At 49.8% G+C, this 17869-nt stretch overlaps 1 protein-coding gene across 4 annotated transcripts in view; it reads left to right on the top strand.

Moving 5' to 3' along the window:
- CDH3 (cadherin 3) overlaps positions 1-17869 on the top strand; it is a 74681-nt gene that overhangs the window by 39087 nt on the left and 17725 nt on the right. For 2 of the 4 annotated variants that reach the window (XR_009348698.1, XM_059152178.1), the window contains exons 14-16: positions 1485-1615; positions 2211-2357; positions 8905-9052. Coding sequence is in view for 3 of the 4 variants with exons in the window: in XM_059152178.1 (XP_059008161.1) it covers positions 1485-1615; positions 2211-2357; positions 8905-9018 (392 nt within the window). In the remaining variant the exon portion in view is untranslated. Of the gene's footprint in view, positions 1-1484; positions 1616-2210; positions 2358-5328; positions 6209-8904; positions 9053-17495; positions 17621-17869 lie in introns of those variants that run through there. The other 2 variants (XM_059152177.1, XM_059152176.1) reach the window with 2 other exon arrangements.

Genomic DNA, 17869 nt, shown 5'->3' with positions numbered 1-17869 from the left:
TGAGAAGGGGTATTCAAGTAAAGACCTGAAAGAGGTGAGGAAACAAGTCATGAAGATATCTCAGGAATAGCGAGTGCAAAGGCCCTGAGGCAGCACTGTACTTGGTGTGTGGAAACAACAAATGGCTAGAGTGGAAAAAGCAAAAGGGAAAGAAGTAGGAGATGGAGTCAGAGAGGTGATGACTGTGGTGGAGCATCATGCTGGGTCTGGATGAAGTGTGAAGTCATTGGAGCGCCTGGGTGGCTCAGTTGTTAAGCATCTGCCTTTGGCTCAGGTCATGATACCAGGGTCCTGGAATCAAGCCCCATGTCAGGCTCCCTCCTTGGTGGGGAGCCTGCTTCTCCTTCTGTTTCATGTTTCCCCTGCTTGTGGTCCCTCTGCCAAATAAATCCGAAAGAAAGGAAGGAAGGAAGAAAGAAGTCATCAGAAGGTTTATAGCAAAGCAGTGATGTGATTTGACTTGAGTTTTACAGGATTCCTACTAAACAGAATGTGCAGGGGTAAGGGTAGAGACAGGAAGAGCATTAAGGAGCTATTGCTGTAATCTAGGGGTGAGACAATGAGAGATGGTCCTATTTTAAGGCAGAATCTGTTCAGATTCATATGAGAACTGTAGACTCCCCAAGAAGACTAGGTCTGTTGTGTTGGGCCAGAGATGGACGTCAGTTCTGTCAACAGGCCAAAGTGATAAAGGTGAATAGTGGCCGTATTGTGTCAACTTAACAGCTACAGAGAGGTTCCTGGGGACCCTTCTATACATGGGATTAACTGGAGGCAGTCCTGGCATTAGGGAGAACAGCCGGGCGTTTGCTGGCCTATATACCCCCATGTCCCAGTAGCCTGCTGGCCCTTCCAACCATACACCTAAAAGCCAGTCTTCCTCTTGAAACACCAACATAGCATTTGCACCTGTGTTCCAGTTCCTGCACCACATCAGACTTGCCCTGTCTTGCTTTTAACTTAACGTCTGTGCCTAATTTAGGGGTCACCTGGGGACTGGAAAAGAGTCCTGTTGGAAAAATAACATTTGGTGGGAGAGTCCCTTGAGAACCAGTATCACCGATGAGGGCAGACTGACAGTAAATGATACAGACTCTTTTGGGGGGTGGGGGGGACAAGGTCCGATTGCTGCCAAGAGGGAGTGGTACTAGGCTGTAGCTGCGCGTGTGCTAAGTGCTCCAAGGGAGGAGCGCCCAGGTGAAGCCCCCAAAGCTGAAGGTGCTGGGTGCATCTGAGGCACTCCAAGGAGGCCGGTGTGTTAGACCCGCTCACCGGCGTATATGTACGGGCACAGGCAGGGGGCGCTCCTGTACACTTGGATAAAGAGTTAGGGATTTTCCTAGGTGCAGAGCAGCTATCGAAGTATTTAAAACACTGGCTACCAAGGAGAGGGATCTAAAATTAGCTGGGGCTCTGAGGGTTTGGGGGTATTGGCCAGCTATGTGATTGCGGGGGAAAATATTTACCCTCCCTAACTCTTCCAGTCCTCCTGCTGGTGCTCCTCTTGCTGGTGAGGAGGAAGAGGAAGGTGAAGGAGCCCCTTCTGCTCCCAGAAGATGACACCCGTGACAATGTCTTCTACTATGGTGAAGAGGGAGGTGGTGAGGAAGACCAGGTGAGGCACTGAGTGGTCTAGGGGGGGGGAGTTGGATGCCTCCAGGGCCACTGGCAGGGGTCATTGTTCCAACCAATTAAACCACATTAGCTGCATTGACCAGACTCTGGCTGAACGCATCGGTCTTCACGCAGGACTGACCACCAGCTCTCCTCTTCCGAGAGGGTGTCTGGTCCACAGCTGCGGTCGCTGTGATCCTAGTCAGAGTGGGCTCGAGCCTATGCTTACCTTGGGAGGAAGAGCTATGGAAACAGGGGCTTTCAGAAATGTCTGACGAAGATTGTCTTCTAGGGGCACCTGGGTGACTCAGTGGGTTAAGCCTCTGCCTTCGGCTCAGGTCATGATCCCAGGGTCCTGGGATCGAGCCCCACATCGGGCTCTCTGCTCAGCAGGGAGCCTGCTTCCTCCTCTCTCTCTGCTTGCCTCTCTGCCTACTTGTGATCTCTGTCAGATTAAAAAAAAAAAAAAAAAAAAAAAGATTGTCTTCTAAGTCCTACCCATGAACCAGGACACCCATGTGGCAGGGGAGTGGGCTACAGCATAAATGATGGGGGGCTGTGTTCTCAATCCCATGCTCTCTTTCACTTCCATGAAGGACTATGACATCACCCAACTGCACCGGGGTCTGGAGGCCCGTCCTGAGGTGATTCTCCGCAATGATGTGGCGCCAACCTTCATTCCCACACCCATGTACCGTCCGCGTCCAGCCAACCCAGATGAGATTGGGAACTTCATCATCGAGGTGAGGCCTGGGGGCCAACTGAGGGCAACCTGTTATTCAAGCATTAGCAGCATGGAAGAAAGAGCGTGGGCTTGGGGTCTTGGCTCTGGGTTCAAATCTTACCTCCCTCATCAACCAGCTGTGGGACCTCTGGCATATTTGAGTAACTTCTGGGCTTCAGTTTTCTCCTTCGTGAAATTCTAAGTTGCAGAGTAGTTAACAATAGGTTAGGAATGATTTATTCATTTTTTTCAACAAATAAAACAGTTGTTAGAAAACTGTGCAGCCAGACTACCTAGGTTTGAATGTTTAAATGTCCCAGGTGACCCCACTGTGGAGCAGAGTTGGGGCCCTCTGTTCTAGGTGGCATTTTCTTTTCTTTTCTTTCCTTTTGTTTCTTTTCATTTCTTTTCTTTCTTTTTCTTAATCTGAGAGAGTGGCGCACAAGCAGGGGTAGAGGCAGAGGGAGAACCAGGCTTCTTGCTGAGCACCGAGCCCTAAGCAACCTGTTCCCAGGACCCTGAGATCATGACCTGACCCAAAGTCAGGTGCTTGGGGTGCCTGGGTGGCTCAGTGAGCTAAACCTCTGCCTTTGGCTCGGGTGATGATCTCAGGGTCCTGGGATTGAGCCCTGCATCAGGCTCTCCGCTCAGCGGGGTGCCTGCCCCCTCCCCTCTCTCCGCCTGCCTCTCTGCCTACCTGTGATCTGTCTGTCAAATAAACAAATAAAATCTTTAAAAAAAAAAAAAAGACTAAACAAAACAAAGTCAGGTGGTTAATCAGCTGAGCCACCCACATCTGGAACAGTGGTTCCCAAATATTGGATTCTCCTGGGGAACTTCAAAAACTACTGATGTCTCTAACTCCTTGCAGAGATTGATACAATTGATCTGGATGTGACCTAGGCTTCAGAATATTTTTTAATTGATTTTATTTATTTATTTGATGAGAGCACAAGCAGGGGGAGCAGCAGAGGGAGAGGGAGAAGCAGGCTTCCTAGAAGCAGGCTCTCTGCTGGGCAGGAGCCTGATGCAGGGCTTGAACCCAGACCCTGGGATCATGACCGGGGCTGAAGGCAGGTGCTTAACCAACTGAGCCACTCAGGCGCCCCAAGGCTTCAGAATTTTTAAAAAATTCCCTCTCCCTCTGTTCCCCACCCCATGCACACTTGCTCTTGCTCATTCTCTTTCTCTCAAATAAATAAATAAAATCTTAAAAAAAAAAAAAATCCCAAGTAATTTAAGTCTAGGAACCCCTGACTTGACAAGTAGCATTTACTAAGCAATGATAGTTATTGTTGATAATAGCTGAGTGTCTCCAGTGCTTTTAATCTAGTCGCAGATTTGATTTATCTGAAGGATTTTGAAAAACAGTGATGCCTGGAATGCAGTGATTCATTTGGTTTTCAGGCTCTGATTTTTTTTTTTTTTTTTTAAGTTCCCCAAGCTAAAAATTGAATATACAGCCAGGGTTGTGAGAACCACTGAACTAAGTACATAGGAGATAAATTATAGGTGCCTTCACAGGCTGGTACCTCATTAGCAATAAACGAAGGGTTTTCTCTCTTTCTCTCTCTCTTTTTTTAAGATTTTATTTATTTATTTGACAGACAGAGACCACAAGTAGGCAGAGAGGCAGGCAGAGAGGGGGGGAAACAGCCTCCCTGCTGAGCAGAGAGCCTGATGTGGGGCTTGATCCCAGGACCCTGGGATCATGACTTGAGCCGAAGGCAGAAGCTTTAACCCCCTAAGCCACCTAAGCCCCCCACCTCTTTTTTTTTTTTTTTCCTTAAGTAAGCTCTACACCTGATGTGGGCCTCGAACACAGACCTCAAGATCATGGGTTGCATGCTCTGCCGACCAAGGTGCCCCATAAGTGGAGGTTCTTAATACGAGGAAGGAAGGAAGTCTAGGAAGGAGGGAGGAAAAGATAGCTGGATCGAGGGGGGGGGAAGATAATTTTTTTTTAAAGATTTTATTTATTTATTTATTTGAGATAGAGCTAGAGAGCAAGCATGAGCTGGGAGAGAGCAGTGAGGGAGAGAGAGGCAGACTCCCCACTGAGCAGGGAGCCCGATGCTGGATCCCGGGACTTTGGGATCATGACCTGAGCTGAAGGCAGACGCTTAACAACTGAGCTGCCCAGGCGCCATAGATGGATGGATCTTAGGGAGTGTGAGGAAGCAGCAGTGGCAGAGGGCTTGGTGGGCAGTCAAGATACCTGACCCTGCCTTGAACCTTTCTGCTGGCCTCCTGCCTTCTAGAAATAGCCTGGTGGTTGGACTCTGTTCTTCAGCAGGAGCGTATCTGAGCGTGCTGCAGATACAAAAGCATCCAGGGAAGGCTGCTCAGAGCAGATGGTTTGAGAAAGTACCATGGAGCTAAATACCTGGAACTTTTCCCTCCAGTCAGATGAAGACCGTTTCCAGAACATCTCTGGACAGATGTTTAGATAGTTTGCAAATACGGTGTCATTCAGTCCCCACACCAGCTGCGGGGAGGGAATCCTGTTTCCTCATTTGGAGCTCCTTTGGAGAAGGAGCTCATTTTACAAATGAGGAGATCATGTTCGACTGTGTGCCAGGTACTAGTCTAACAAGCACTTACGTATATTTAACATGTACTTTTTATTCCTCTAAAACCATATGAAGTCTTCCAGTTTAGAGACAAGACAAAAACAGCGCCTGGAGGTTAAGGGGTTTTCCCAAGGTCACAAAACCAGGGCGTGAAGCCTGAGTTCTGACCCAAGCTGTCTGATTTCAGAGTCCCTGCCCTTGACTTCTGGCCTGTCCCACCGTGCACTGGGCATATACTGGGCTCGGTGCTCAGCATTTATGTGCATTACTTCATTTCACCTCTCAAAACCTTCCTGAAGGGAAGAGATGTCCTCGTGGAGGAGACGCAGGCTCCGCAGGGTGGGCTGCACTCGCCCGAGCCCCGCAGCTGCCGGCTGGCCGGGCGCCGCTCCTAACCGTCTGCTCTTGTCGCCACAGAACCTGAAGGCGGCCAACACAGACCCCACGGCCCCGCCCTACGACTCCCTGTTGGTGTTTGACTACGAGGGCAGCGGCTCTGACGCCGCCTCCCTGAGCTCCCTCACCTCCTCAGCCTCTGACCAGGACCAAGACTATGACTATCTGAACGAGTGGGGCAGCCGCTTCAAGAAGCTGGCGGACATGTACGGCGGCGGCCAGGACGACTAGGCCGCCTGCCCGCAGGACCAGGGACTCAAGGTTGGGCCGCAGCGGCTTCTCCAAAGGAGCTTCAGCCCTCCCCTCATCCAAGGACTTGGGAGCCTGTCAAGAAGTGGCCTTAGCGACTCGGAGGAGAGAGGCCCTCACATCTGACACGAAGGGCTGGTTTCTAAGCCTTTCAGAATGGAGGGATTTGGGCAGTTTGATTTCACCTCCGGAAACCTCTAGACTAGGCCAGGGTTGCCTCCGAGGCCAAATTTCTGGGAGTCTGTCACCTGCCATAAATGTCCGGACCGACTCTGACCATCCCCCATGCCCCCAAACCCTCCAGTGAAGAGGTTCTCTCTGGAATGGACCCTTCTCCCTAGAATGAGTCCTCTTACCGCAACCTGGGTTGTTTTTTTTTAAATGCCGTCCTCAAAAAGTTAGAGGCGGATTCTCAGCAGTCCCTCGGATTGCTCCGGACGCCCCAGCCGGAGCTGCTCGGCTCCTGTGCCCCCGCCACTTCTCTCTCCTCTCCAAGCAACAAGATCTATTGGAATGGATTCCTGCGTTTTTATACTGAGCGTGACTATGTTGTCCTTTGTTTTTTATTTTCCCTATTGAGTGCTGTAGATAAAGGGTGATGACAATCGTATAAATGTACTACAACTTTTTTATTAAAGGAATTTTTCCCAGAGGTGCCTTGGGGAGTGAACTTCCTTTTATTAGAATTTTATTGCCCTGTGAGTCACATACCACACCATTCACTTACTTCAGTGCCCAATTCATTGGTTTTTAGAATTATCAAGGGGAGTGAGCATTTTTTAACCCTGCTGGCCTTATTTATTTATTTACTTGACAGAGAGCGAGAGATCACAAGTAGGCAGAAAGGCAGGCAGAGGGAGAAAGGGGGGAGTAGGAAGTAGGCTCCCTGCTGAGCAGAGAGCCCTACTGGGCTTGATCCCAGGACCCTGAGATCATGACCTGAGCCGAAGGCAGAGACTTAACCCACTGAGCCGCCCAGGTGCCCCCTCAGGATTTGTATACATGCCCATTGGGCCTAATAAGGGTAAATCTACCCTCCTCTCTACAATTTTTTTTTTAAGTAATCTCTACATCCAACGTGGGGCTTGAACTCACAACCATGAGATCAAGAATCACAAGCTCTTCTGACTGAGCCAGCCAGATACTCCTCTCTCTACAAATTCTGAGCTGCTGTCGTGTGTGGGAGAGCCATTAACCCCCTCACCCCTGGGCTGAGCCCCACCAGAGCTACTGGCGACTCTCCTCTGGCAGAGTGTGGCTGCATTCTGGTATTGCAGTTTGGGCAGACTTCTGAGGGGTGGAGCTCCGCATCGAAAGGCAGGGAGGGGTCCAAGTCTGCTACTTCTAGCAAGTCCCATTTAACCTCAATTTGCCTCACATTTTTCATGTATCCCATGGGGAGTTTTTATGGAGATTAAATGACTTCCTATCTGGCCCGCTGTAAGTGCTATTTGTGTTCACTGGTAACAGCTACCATTTTTTTAATACACTTTAGGGCCAAATAACTTCAATTATTTCCTTTAAACAAATCCTCACAATCATCCTCAGAGGGGATTTTCCTCCCTGAAAGAATGCCTTCATTGTATTTTTTAAAATGATACCTGATCATCATCAAAATCAAGCCAGACAGCAAATTAGAGAACTCGCCCAGGATGTCCATGAAATTGGACTTTCCGTAAGAATACAGGGAAGCAGGAACGGGGTGGTGGTGTGAAGAGACAGCAGGGAAAGAACAGTTCCACATGAGCCTGTGTTAAAGCGAAGTTTAACTTATGTGCAATGAAGTAAGAGAAAAGCATGTGGAAGGAAGCCAAAGGGATGGCTGGACTTGAAATAAAAGTTTTCGTCCCACAACAGTGACTAAAGCAATGGCGCTCAAAATGCAGTTCCTGGATGGGCGGCAGCAGCATGAGTGCCCGAAATCAGAGACGTGCAGGTGAGCCCCGAAATGTGACTTAACAGGCCTTCCAGGAAATTCTGATGCACAGTCAAGTTTGGGACCAAGGCTTTGGAGGAAGACACTGAGGGTGTCCTGAAACCTAGGCCCTGGATGGGAAATCAAAGGGGAACTCAACTGGGTGAGAAACCTTCCCACGCGTCCCTGGTGGGCAGCACCTTAGACTGCAGGTCCGGGCCACCTCCTGCCCCTCCCTCCCGCTGCAGCCTCTGGCTCCGGGGGTCGGATCTCCCTCCACCAGGGCCCTGCTGCTCTTGGCAGATAAAGTGAGAGGATTAGGTGTCTCTGCCAGCAAACACCTGCTGCCCCTTATCTTAAACTCCTCTCTGAAAAACCTGAATAAGGCCTGCAACTCTATCTTCAGCAGAGACTAATAATAAAACCAAACAGCCACTGTGCAGGCTGGCCTTCCCTCCCCTGGGAGTTTTGGAAGGTGTTGAGGAGGAAAAGTGGCCTTTTCTAGCCAAGCCTGGGCTCTGTTCATGGATCTAGATTCCCCTGGCAATGGAACTCTGAGAGATTTGGAAAAAAAAACAAAAAAACCAACAAACCCGGGCCTGTAATAAGTCAAAATATGTTAAGTCACCAGTGCTAACCACTCAGAGTTTAGCACCCATAAATTATCAGTGTCATTGGCCATACCAGTGGCAACTGCCTGGATGTTTGACTTGACATACCTGGAATGTGGATCCTTCCTATTTTGTGGTGCAACAATTCGGTATGCATCCTTCCAACGTCTCCCTCCCATGTTTCACATACATTTTGCATTATACCTTTCATAACAGGGCTGAGGAGGCTGCCTTAATGTCTGCAACCCAGTCGGGATGGGTTAGCATTTATTGGAACTCACCAGCACGCATGGACGTGAATGATTCTAGTCTTTTTCCTTAACAATGTTGAAACAAACTCTGGAGCACCCAGCCCTGCAAATGCTTCAGAGCCAGTCCTCCCGTGACTAGGGATGGGTGAGAGGGGTCCCCGTGGCCTTGTTTGGAATCAAGGCTGCCCACTTCCAAGTGGAGGGGTCAGTCCAGGATGACAGCTTTCTGTTGAAAGGATCCCCTCAGGCTCACTCTGTTAAGGGATGTCCACCCCAGGCTTAAAATCCAAAGTCACAGATCCCTAGTCCAATAAAGAAAAATGAAATTGTAAGGGTGCCTGACTTAGTCGGTGGAGCCTGCAACTCTTCATCTTGGGGTCTTGAGTTTAAGCCTCACGCTGGGTGTAGAGATTACTAAAAAAATTAATTTTTTCAATGAACTTGTTGGAGGAGGGCGTCAGGTGGCTGAGAGACTTGCCTCTTTGGCCTCATCTTCCTGGTGTTTCTCCTTAACCTCCAAATGCAGAGCAGTTTGATACCTGCCCCCCAATCCACCCCGGTCATTTTTCAGATGGGAGAAGAGAAGAGTTTCCAAAAGGAGGCACTCTCCGGGATCCGTCCAGCGGGGCTGAGATGGGCAGAGCCCAGGCCTCCCTTCGTGCATTTTCCCTTGCTGCTAACCTGAGCAGATGGGCTGCGGATAGGACCGATCTCCCCAGGTGAGCTTTGTCCAGGCCCTTGAGGCAGCTTGAGGGAAATGACTCATCCTTGGAAGGTAGGCAGGTAGCTGAGGCCTCAAATTCATTGCCTCTTGTTCTCAGCACAGACTTTCCTTGACTCCCAGTCCACCAGGGATGCGGCGAGAAGATCTGGGAAAGGAAATGCTGAGGGATGTCCAGTCAGCAGGGGGCCCTGAGCTTAGCTTGGTGGGTGAGGGCAGTCACAATGGAAAGCCCCTTTTCCAGCCCACACCGTGTATGTCCACTTCCAAAACAGAGAGCCAACTCCTTTTTGGCTAAATGTAGAGCTATTTCCACTTTTCACTAAAGAAGCATGGTTCAGGGCGCAGGTTCAAATTCCAGCACTGCCAGTGTATGACGCCTTAGACAAATCTCTTAACATCTTTGCGCCTCGCTCTTCTCATCTTTAAGATGGAGGACTAAATGCAAGGCCGCCTAAGTGTTATCTCTACTGTGGTGATTGCTGACAGACTGACAGGACCAGTTACTGCTCCTTTATCTCCTCTGAGTGGAAACTGCACGTCCCACCCCGAGGGAGACATTTCGATCTGCACAAAGCCACTTCAGGGGTGAGAGCGGTAGTGGTTTCCCCTCAAGCCCTTCCCCCAAGCGCCCAGCAGAGGGCACTCTTCACCCGAACCTCAGGTTGGCCTTGCGCCTTCCAGCATGGACACGGAGGGCAAGGTCTACAGGAAGGGAGTCGGAGGGCAGGGCCAGCCCACTGGCTGACTTGCACCTTGCACAGGAGTCCGCGGTTTGCCAGCAACTGCCTTGGACGTTTTGGTGGTGATAATGGAGGCGGTGGCGGCAGTCAGTATCCGGCCGTGTCTGGTCAGTTACCTACATTCTCCCACCAGCAGCCCTGGGAGAGCGTTTTCATGCTTCCTTTATAAAAGGAAATTGAGGGTAAGGAGAGTAAAGGCCATACATAGACAGGAAGTGATGGAGACAGTTTTGGGGTCCAGATCTCCTTGATTCCCAAGTATGAACTCTTTTTACTATTAGGAATAAAAATCCCAGGGGTGCCTGGCTGGCTCAGTCGGTGGAGCCTGAGACTTGATCTTGGGCTGTAAGATCCATGCCTACCATGGGTGTAGAGATTTCTTAAAAATAAAGTCTTAAAAAAAAAAAAATGAATAGGAATGCCTGGGTGGCTCACTCAGTTAAGCGTCTGCCTTTGGCTCAGGTCATGATTCCAGGATCCTGGGATTGAGATCTGCATGGGTCTTTCTATTGCAGCTATAACAGGGTGTAGGGCAGAGAGGCAGTGGGAGAGGGTCTTCATATATGGCAGAGAGGCCCCCACGCAAGGCAGAGTTGACCCCACCTGACCCTGAGACTCTGAGCCTCTGGCATAGAAAACCCACAGCATGTCCAACCATTTCTGGGGCCCCATTTCTGGGGAGTATGTGGGGACATCAGCGCAGGGCTTTTTTGTTCATTCACTTAACTATTTGCCAAGAATGTGTCCTGTGCCAGGCACTAGTCTAGGTGCTGGAGATATAGAAATGCAGAAAATATTAGAAATCCCAGCCCTAATATATTGGGGGCTCTGGGCAAAATTGTGTGTAGAGCCCACATACCATACGAGTTGACTAAACTCTTAAATAAAAATATTATATCTTCCTACTGGAACAAGGATATTTTCACAGCCATCTGGAAAGCCAGGTTTTATTTTATTTTATTTTTTTTTTTAAGATTTTATTTATTTATTTGACAGAGAGAGATCACAAGCAGGCAGAGAGGCAGGCAGAGAGAGAGGAGGAAGCAGGCTCCCTGCTGAGCAGAGAGCCCGATGCGGGGCTCGATCCCAGGACCCCGGGATCACGACCTGAGCCGAAGGCAGCGGCTTAACCCACTGAGCCACCCAGGCGCCCCGAAAGCCAGGTTTTAATCTGGATTTTCAGACCTCTGGAATACTGGTTCAGAATGTGACAGCTCAGGCAGAGTTAGCCCTCAGCCTAGAAGCAGTGGTCAACCCACTTTTCTTTTCTTTTTTCTTTTTTTTTTTTTTTTTAAGATTTTATTTATTTGACAGACAGAGATCACAAGTAGGCAGAGAGGCAGGCAGAGAGAGAGGTGGGGAAGCAAGCTCCCTGCTGAGCAAAGAGCCTGATGCAGGGCTCAATCCCAGGACCCTGGGATCATGACCTGAGTTGAAGGCAGGGGCTTTAACCCACTGAGCCACCCAGGCGCCCCTCAACCCACTTTTCTACCCACACCATGAGGTTCCTGTGTGTACACCCCAGATCATGCATCCAAGCTTTGTCCACTGATCCTCACAGACAGCCTTCTATCCCCTGGGCCTAGGAACGTGTACCCGGGCTATGCTGGCTATCCTTTGGACAATCCTGGGGAGGGCCTGGGACCATTTGGGCAAAGAATGGTGTAGAGGACAGGGAGGGGACCCAGGTTCTAGCAGTCACAACTCGGCTTCCTGGAAGGGTGGGAGAGCCAGAGCAGGGCCTTCTAGAGCACAATGCAGAGGCCCTTCCTGCCCAGTCTACGGGCGATCCTGCTAACAACATTCACTGGGAGAGAGACCGTGAGCAAGACAAAATACATGGAACAGTGAAAGGTGAGGCTCTAGAGGAAGATCAAGTTGGGATAGGGTGCAAGAAGGACAGAATGGGGGCGGGGCTCAGTTCTAGTAGTCAGCGAGACTCACTGAGAAGGTGGCGTGTGCCAAAAGACTGGAGGATACTAGAGAGCAAGTATGCAGGTATGTTTGAATAAAAGGAACAAGTGCAAAGGCCCTGAGGCAGGAGTGCGCTTGGTGGGATTCAGAATGGAGGCCACTGTGGTCAGAGCGGGGAAAGAGCAAGAGTGCTGTGGGAGATGAAATCAGACAGGCAAGGAGGGGGTCCAGGGTGCCCAGGCCTGAGCCGCTGCCCCCACTCCAGGGCGGGAGGCAGAGTCCAAGAAGCCCTGAGAGAAGCCTGACTCAGCAACCTGGGTTCTATCCTGGAGCTGGCAAAACCTGATTCCCCCTCCACTCCATCCTCATCCACTGAGGAGGCACCAGCCCGGACCTGTCCAGGCCTGCAGGCAGCTGTAGACGGGCAGGCAGGATCTGAGGATCTTCTCCCTCAGGAGGGGAGCCTGGATGGAAAGGGTCCCCAGAGCTCACTGGGGCGGAGTCCTCGTGAGAAGCGCAGCCCCTAGAGGTGGCAGAATGGGAGTGACTCACTTGAGGGTGTGACCTCTCCTGGCCTTAGTTTCCTAAGAAAGCCGCTCTCTCGGAGACCTGGAAAGGGATGTCCGGGAGGGAATACTTGGAAAGCAGGCGGCGCTGTTGCTGCCGCTCCTGGTCCTGAGGCCTCCTCCAAGTTCGGCCCCACCCGCGGCTGCCTCAGCAGATCCTGTGCCCGCTGCCCCGCCAGCCACGGGGGTGTGGAGGGCATGGGTGGGGCAGGAATGCTGGGGCTGGGCTCCATCCATTCCGTCCCCGTGCCTTCCAGTAAAGCAGGGCCAGTGGGTAAAGCAGGTGTGTGTGTCACCGTGTGTCCTTCTGGAGCGCAACAGCCAAAGCTCTGTGGGGAGACAATGCTAAGTGATGCCAGGAATTGTTATCATTAGAGCTCCTATGACTTAGGAACCTACTATGCACCAGGCCATATGCTAGATTTCACTCCAAATCAGAACCAGAGATATACATTGTCCCCAGGATCCAACCCCTTTGCCCCTGGGACCTCACCTCCTGCTGCCCTTCGTCTTCCCTCAGGCTCTTGTTGTGACTCCATCAGCTTGTTGTGACTCCATCAGTCTGCTCCTTGGGAGATCGCCCACCTCAGGTCCCACCTCAGGGCCTTTGCATTTGCTGTGCCCTCTGCCTGATGCGCTGTTTCCCCCAAGATATCTGAGGGCTCCCTCACCTCCTTCACACACCGTCCAACTGTCAGCCTGTCAGAGACTCCGTCCCTGGAATTCTGTCTTTGGAGGTGGCAACCCTGCCCTCCACCCATCCTGCCTTATTTTTCTGTAGCATTTATTATCCCCCGCCCCGTTCCGTACTATGTAATTTATCTATTGACCAATCTTGTTTTCCTCCTCCCCCCACCCTTTGAAGCTTAGCTCCACCATAGCAGGATTTTTGTCCCTCTTCTTCACTGCTCCGTCCTCAACCCCCAGAACGGTCGCTGGGACATAGTTGGTACTCAGGAAATATTAGCTAAAGGAGCTTCACAACTCTCCAAGGCAGGTTTTATGCATTCCTTTTTGGAAATGAGGAAACTGAGGTCCAGGGAGGCAGGGCAAGTCACCCATGCTCATGGGCAGATGGTAAGCAGCAGAGCTGAGAGAATTCAGAAATAACATCTCATTTAATCCCGACAGCTGTCCAAGGGACAGTCGTGAACAGCCCATTTTACAGAGGAGCAAACTGAGGCTAGAGAGGGGCACAGATGGGTGAGGAAGCTGGCTCTGTCTGTTCTGACCAAGCCATTGTTTCCTGCAAGGTGGGCTGGTATTAGGTGATAACATGAGGCAGGGACTGAAGTATTAAATGATCCTGAATCACACAGAAAGAGGTACAGTGTTTTCAATTTTCTTTCAGTCCTTTTGCTTGCATCAAGGAGAGTCCTCTTTGTGCTTAGCAAGTCTGATGCCGTCAGACTTACAGTTCTCTCTCTTAACCAGAGAAAGCCTAGAATAGAAACAACATTGTTCTATCATTTTATTGATATGTACTTTTTTTTATTTTTTTAAAGATTTTATTTATTTATTTGACAGAGAGAGATCACAAGTAGGCAGAGAGGCAGGCAGAGAGAGGGGGGAAGCAGGCTCCCTACTGAGCAGAGAGCCCGATGATGCGGGGCTCGATCCCAGGACCCTGGGATCATGACCTGAGCCAAAGGCAGAGGCTTTAACCCACTGAGCCACCCAGGCGCCCCTGATATGTACTTTCTAGTTGTAGCAAATGATACTGGTTTTTCATTTACACTATTGTTAATGTTTTTCTTTGTTTTTTTTTTTTTAATTTAAAATACATTTCCTAAAAAAAATTTTTTTTAATTTTCTATATTTATTTGACAGAGAGAGGTTACAAGTAGGCAGAAAGGCAGGCAGAGAGAGAGGGGGAAGCAGGCTCCCCGCTGAACAGAGAGCCTTATGCGGGGCTTGATCCCAGGACCCTGAGATCATGACCTGAGCTGAAGGCAGAGGCTCAACCCACTGAGTCACCCTAAAATTTTTTTAATTAAAACAATTTAAAAAATAATAATAATACATTTCCTTAAGTTTTAAATACTAAACCCATTTAAAGAAACAATATTAAGTAAAGATTAGTAAAGTTAGATCTCAGGTATGCCATAAACAGTGAAGATGGTATTTCAAAAAATAAAGCTGTATAATTGAAATCCACGCTCTACATTTTCTATGTTCTTTCAAAGAATATTCATTTTGCATGGGGGTAACAATTTACACCCAGAAAGTAAAAGAAGAATTATGCTCTAATCTGGGTGTTAGAAGTTGCCTAGAGTTCAGGGGAGAGTAGGAGGGAACTTTAGGGGTTGGAGAAATCCAGGAAGTCTTCCTGAAGGAGGATGCCCTTTGAGTTGGCCTCAACGGATATATCGGAGTTAGATAAGGGCTGAAAGAAAGAAGAGTCCCATGCTTTCATGTGCCATCAACCTTTGTAGAGATAAGAAAACTGGTACTCAGACAGTACTATAATAGCAAGGGATAGGAAGCCCAGTCTGACTTCAGTCTTGAGGGAACCCAATGAAGTAGAAAATAAAGTAAGCCAAGAAGGGCGGGACCAGGGTGGCAGAGTAAGGTAGGAACAACAAGGACCAGGGTGGCAATGGGAGTGGGGAAGAGATGACAAGAGAAGTTTTGGGTTTGAGACAGTAAGGAGTCACAGTGGGCTTTGGGAAAGGGGAGAAGCCTATAAGAAGAGCGGACAGTGAGCGTGAGCATGAGCTGTGAAGCCCCACTGCCAGTTACTCTCTGCCGTTCCTGACAAGTTATCAATTTCTCTATTCATTAAGAAGGGAGTAATGAGAGTACATTCCTCACACAGTTGCTACAACAATCAGATTAGTTAATGGATGTAACACACTTAGAACAGCACTTACCACATAACAGATACTCAATAAATATTAATCCGTATAGTTTTTGTTATTATTATTAACTATAGAGTGGGCTGGAAAAAAAAAAGAGGTTGGAGTCAAGGATGCTGATTGAAAGGCTGCCACCTCTGTGCCTCAGTTTCCCTTTTGAATCACCCGCTCTCCAGGGGTTCTCCTTTCCAACTGCATGAGGTGTGGGAGCCCACGGAGTACAGGAAAGAACAACTACTAAAACTTGGTGTCCGCCTCATCATTCGGCAAATATGCATAGAGCCTCTGCTAAGTGCCAGGCCCCCGGGATATATGGAAAAACAAGACAACCCCACCCCAGGCCTCCTTCATAAAGCTCTAAACTGAGGGAGGAGACAAGAAGGAACCTGGCAATTACAGTGCAGGCTGATCTTAGCCTGACCTAGTGTGGAGTCAGGGAGGGCTTCCCAGAAGAGGCAGTATCCATGGGCCGCCTGGGTGGCTCAGTCAGTTAAATGTCTGTTTTGGGCTCAGTGTGTGATCCCAGGATCCTGGGATCAAGTCCCGCACTGGGCTCCCTGCTGAGCAGGGAGCCTGCTTCTCCCTCTGCCTGCTGCTCCCCCTGCTTGTGCACTCTTTCTCTCTCTTCCTGACAGATAAATAAATAAAATCTTAAAAAAAAAAAAAAAAAAAAAAAGGCAACACCCAAGCTGATACTTGAGGGCTGGAGAAGTTGGTCGGGGGCTAGAGAAGGAGAGCAGAAGGAGCAGCGTGTGTTCAGCAGGGTCAGGGCCATGAAGGACTTGTTGCTCTAGAGCCAGCCCTAGAGCCAGCCCTCCAGCATGTGTCGTCCATACACTTGCGTGTGTGCAAAATTCCAGATGGACAAGGCCACTTACCCTTGTTGTTGTTCCACTGTCTGTAAGAGCAAGAGGTTGGTAACAACCCCTCGCAACCTTCCGTCTGTGCGGGGGTGGGGGTTGCTTAAATAAACTCTGCCACACTCACAGCATGGTGGGATGGCTATGCTGCCACCGAAAGCAAAGGAGGAAGCTCTTTAGGCACTGCTTGCCGAGTGAAAAAGCAAGTTGGAAAACAGTGTGTAAAGTGTGCTACTTTTTGTGTAAAAAAGGAGGAGGAAAATGAGACTGTATGATTTTTTTTTTTTTTAACATGCAGAAAGAGGGGCGCCTGGGTGGCTCAGTGGGATAAAGCCTCTGCCTTCGGCTCAGGTCATGATCACAGGGTCCTGGGATTGAGCCCCACATCGGGCTCTCTGCACAGCGGGGAGCCTGCTTCCCCCTCTCTCTCTCTGCCTGCCTCTCTGCCTAGTGGGGCTCAATCCCAGGACCCTGAGCCGAAAGCAGAGGATTAACCCACTGAGCCACCCAGGTACCCCTACTTAATTATTGAATTTAAATCTAAATAGCCACACTTGGACGGACGCCTGGCAGGAAAAGCATGCAGCTCCTGATCTTGGGGTCATGAGTTCCAGCCTCACGTTGGGGGTAGAAATTACCTATAAATGAATGAACGAACAAACCAGTGAACTAACTCCCTAACTTTAAAAAGCCACCTGTGGAAAGGGGAAATTACCAGCTCAGAAGATGATGCTGTCACCCAGGTGGGGGTGACGATGCGTGGGACAAGGGTGTAGACCGAAGTGGGTAGATGCAGGGATATTTGAGGATTGGGTGAGTGATCAGAGGTGGGTTGATCAGTGTGCGAAAGGATGGAGTTAGAAGGGCGCCTGGCTGGCTTAGTCTGTAGAGCATGTGACTCTCAGTCCTGGGGTTGGCAGTTCAAGCCCCACATTGGGGGGGAGATTTTATTAAAATAATAATAAGTAAATAAATAAAGGAGTTACCAAATGTTCAAGTTTCTGGCCTGAGCAGCTGTTGAATAATGGTGCCGCTTTCTGAAATGAAGAAAACAAAACGGACGGGCTGGCGAAGAGCGATGATAGGTCTGGTGTTGGACTGAGCGTTTGGAGGGGCCTGTGGGACGTGTGAACACAGATGGTCAGGTGCAGGGGAGTCCCAGGGAATGAGGCTGTGGGGAGAGGTCTGGGCTGCCCACAGGCCGGGGACGCTGGCTGGGAGGGGCGCCAGCTTCCCACATCATCCTGCTTCCCCGGTTAGAGAGGAAGGAATAAAGGAGAAGTGGTGGCCCCTTCAAGGGCTTTACTTCGTCGTTCCCATCTCTGTGGCGCGGTTGCCTGGGGAGAGAAGTAAAAGCGGAGGGGTGAGGCCTGAGGACAGGCGGCGGGGGAGAGTGCTTCAGGGACCCAGCTGTGTCGTTTCACGAGGTTCCAGGCAGTTGGGAGGCAGCGGAAGTAAGAGCAACAAGACATCGTGTTGCGCCCTGGTGCTTCCTCGCAGGCCGGGTGGTGAGAACACGTGGGCACGGGCAAGGAAGATGCCAGCGGCCCCACCCCACGGAATCAGTGAGTCTATGAACGTTTCGACAAGAACAGCTGTAAAGCTGAATCTCAATGAGCCAACGAGAAATTCAAAAAGAAATGATAAATAAAGCTATAAGAGTAATAATAAAAATCCCCTTGTCTCAAGAGCTTAAGAAAACTTGGGAAAGCCAGGTAATCTGCAGTGTACTTTCTTTTCCCCTTTATCCCACTCTAAGCAGGTGGCCAGAGCAATCTAATCTTTTTAAGATACAAATTTGAGGCGCCTGGGTGATTCAGTGGGTTAATGTCTGCCTTCAGCTCAGGTTACATCCCAGGGTTCTGGGGTCAAGT

This window comes from Mustela lutreola, chromosome 16 (assembly GCF_030435805.1).
Source record: "Mustela lutreola isolate mMusLut2 chromosome 16, mMusLut2.pri, whole genome shotgun sequence".
Taxonomy (NCBI): domain Eukaryota; kingdom Metazoa; phylum Chordata; class Mammalia; order Carnivora; family Mustelidae; genus Mustela; species Mustela lutreola.
Note: the sequence above shows the minus strand (reverse complement) of the source record. Positions and strands in the feature narration are given on the sequence as shown.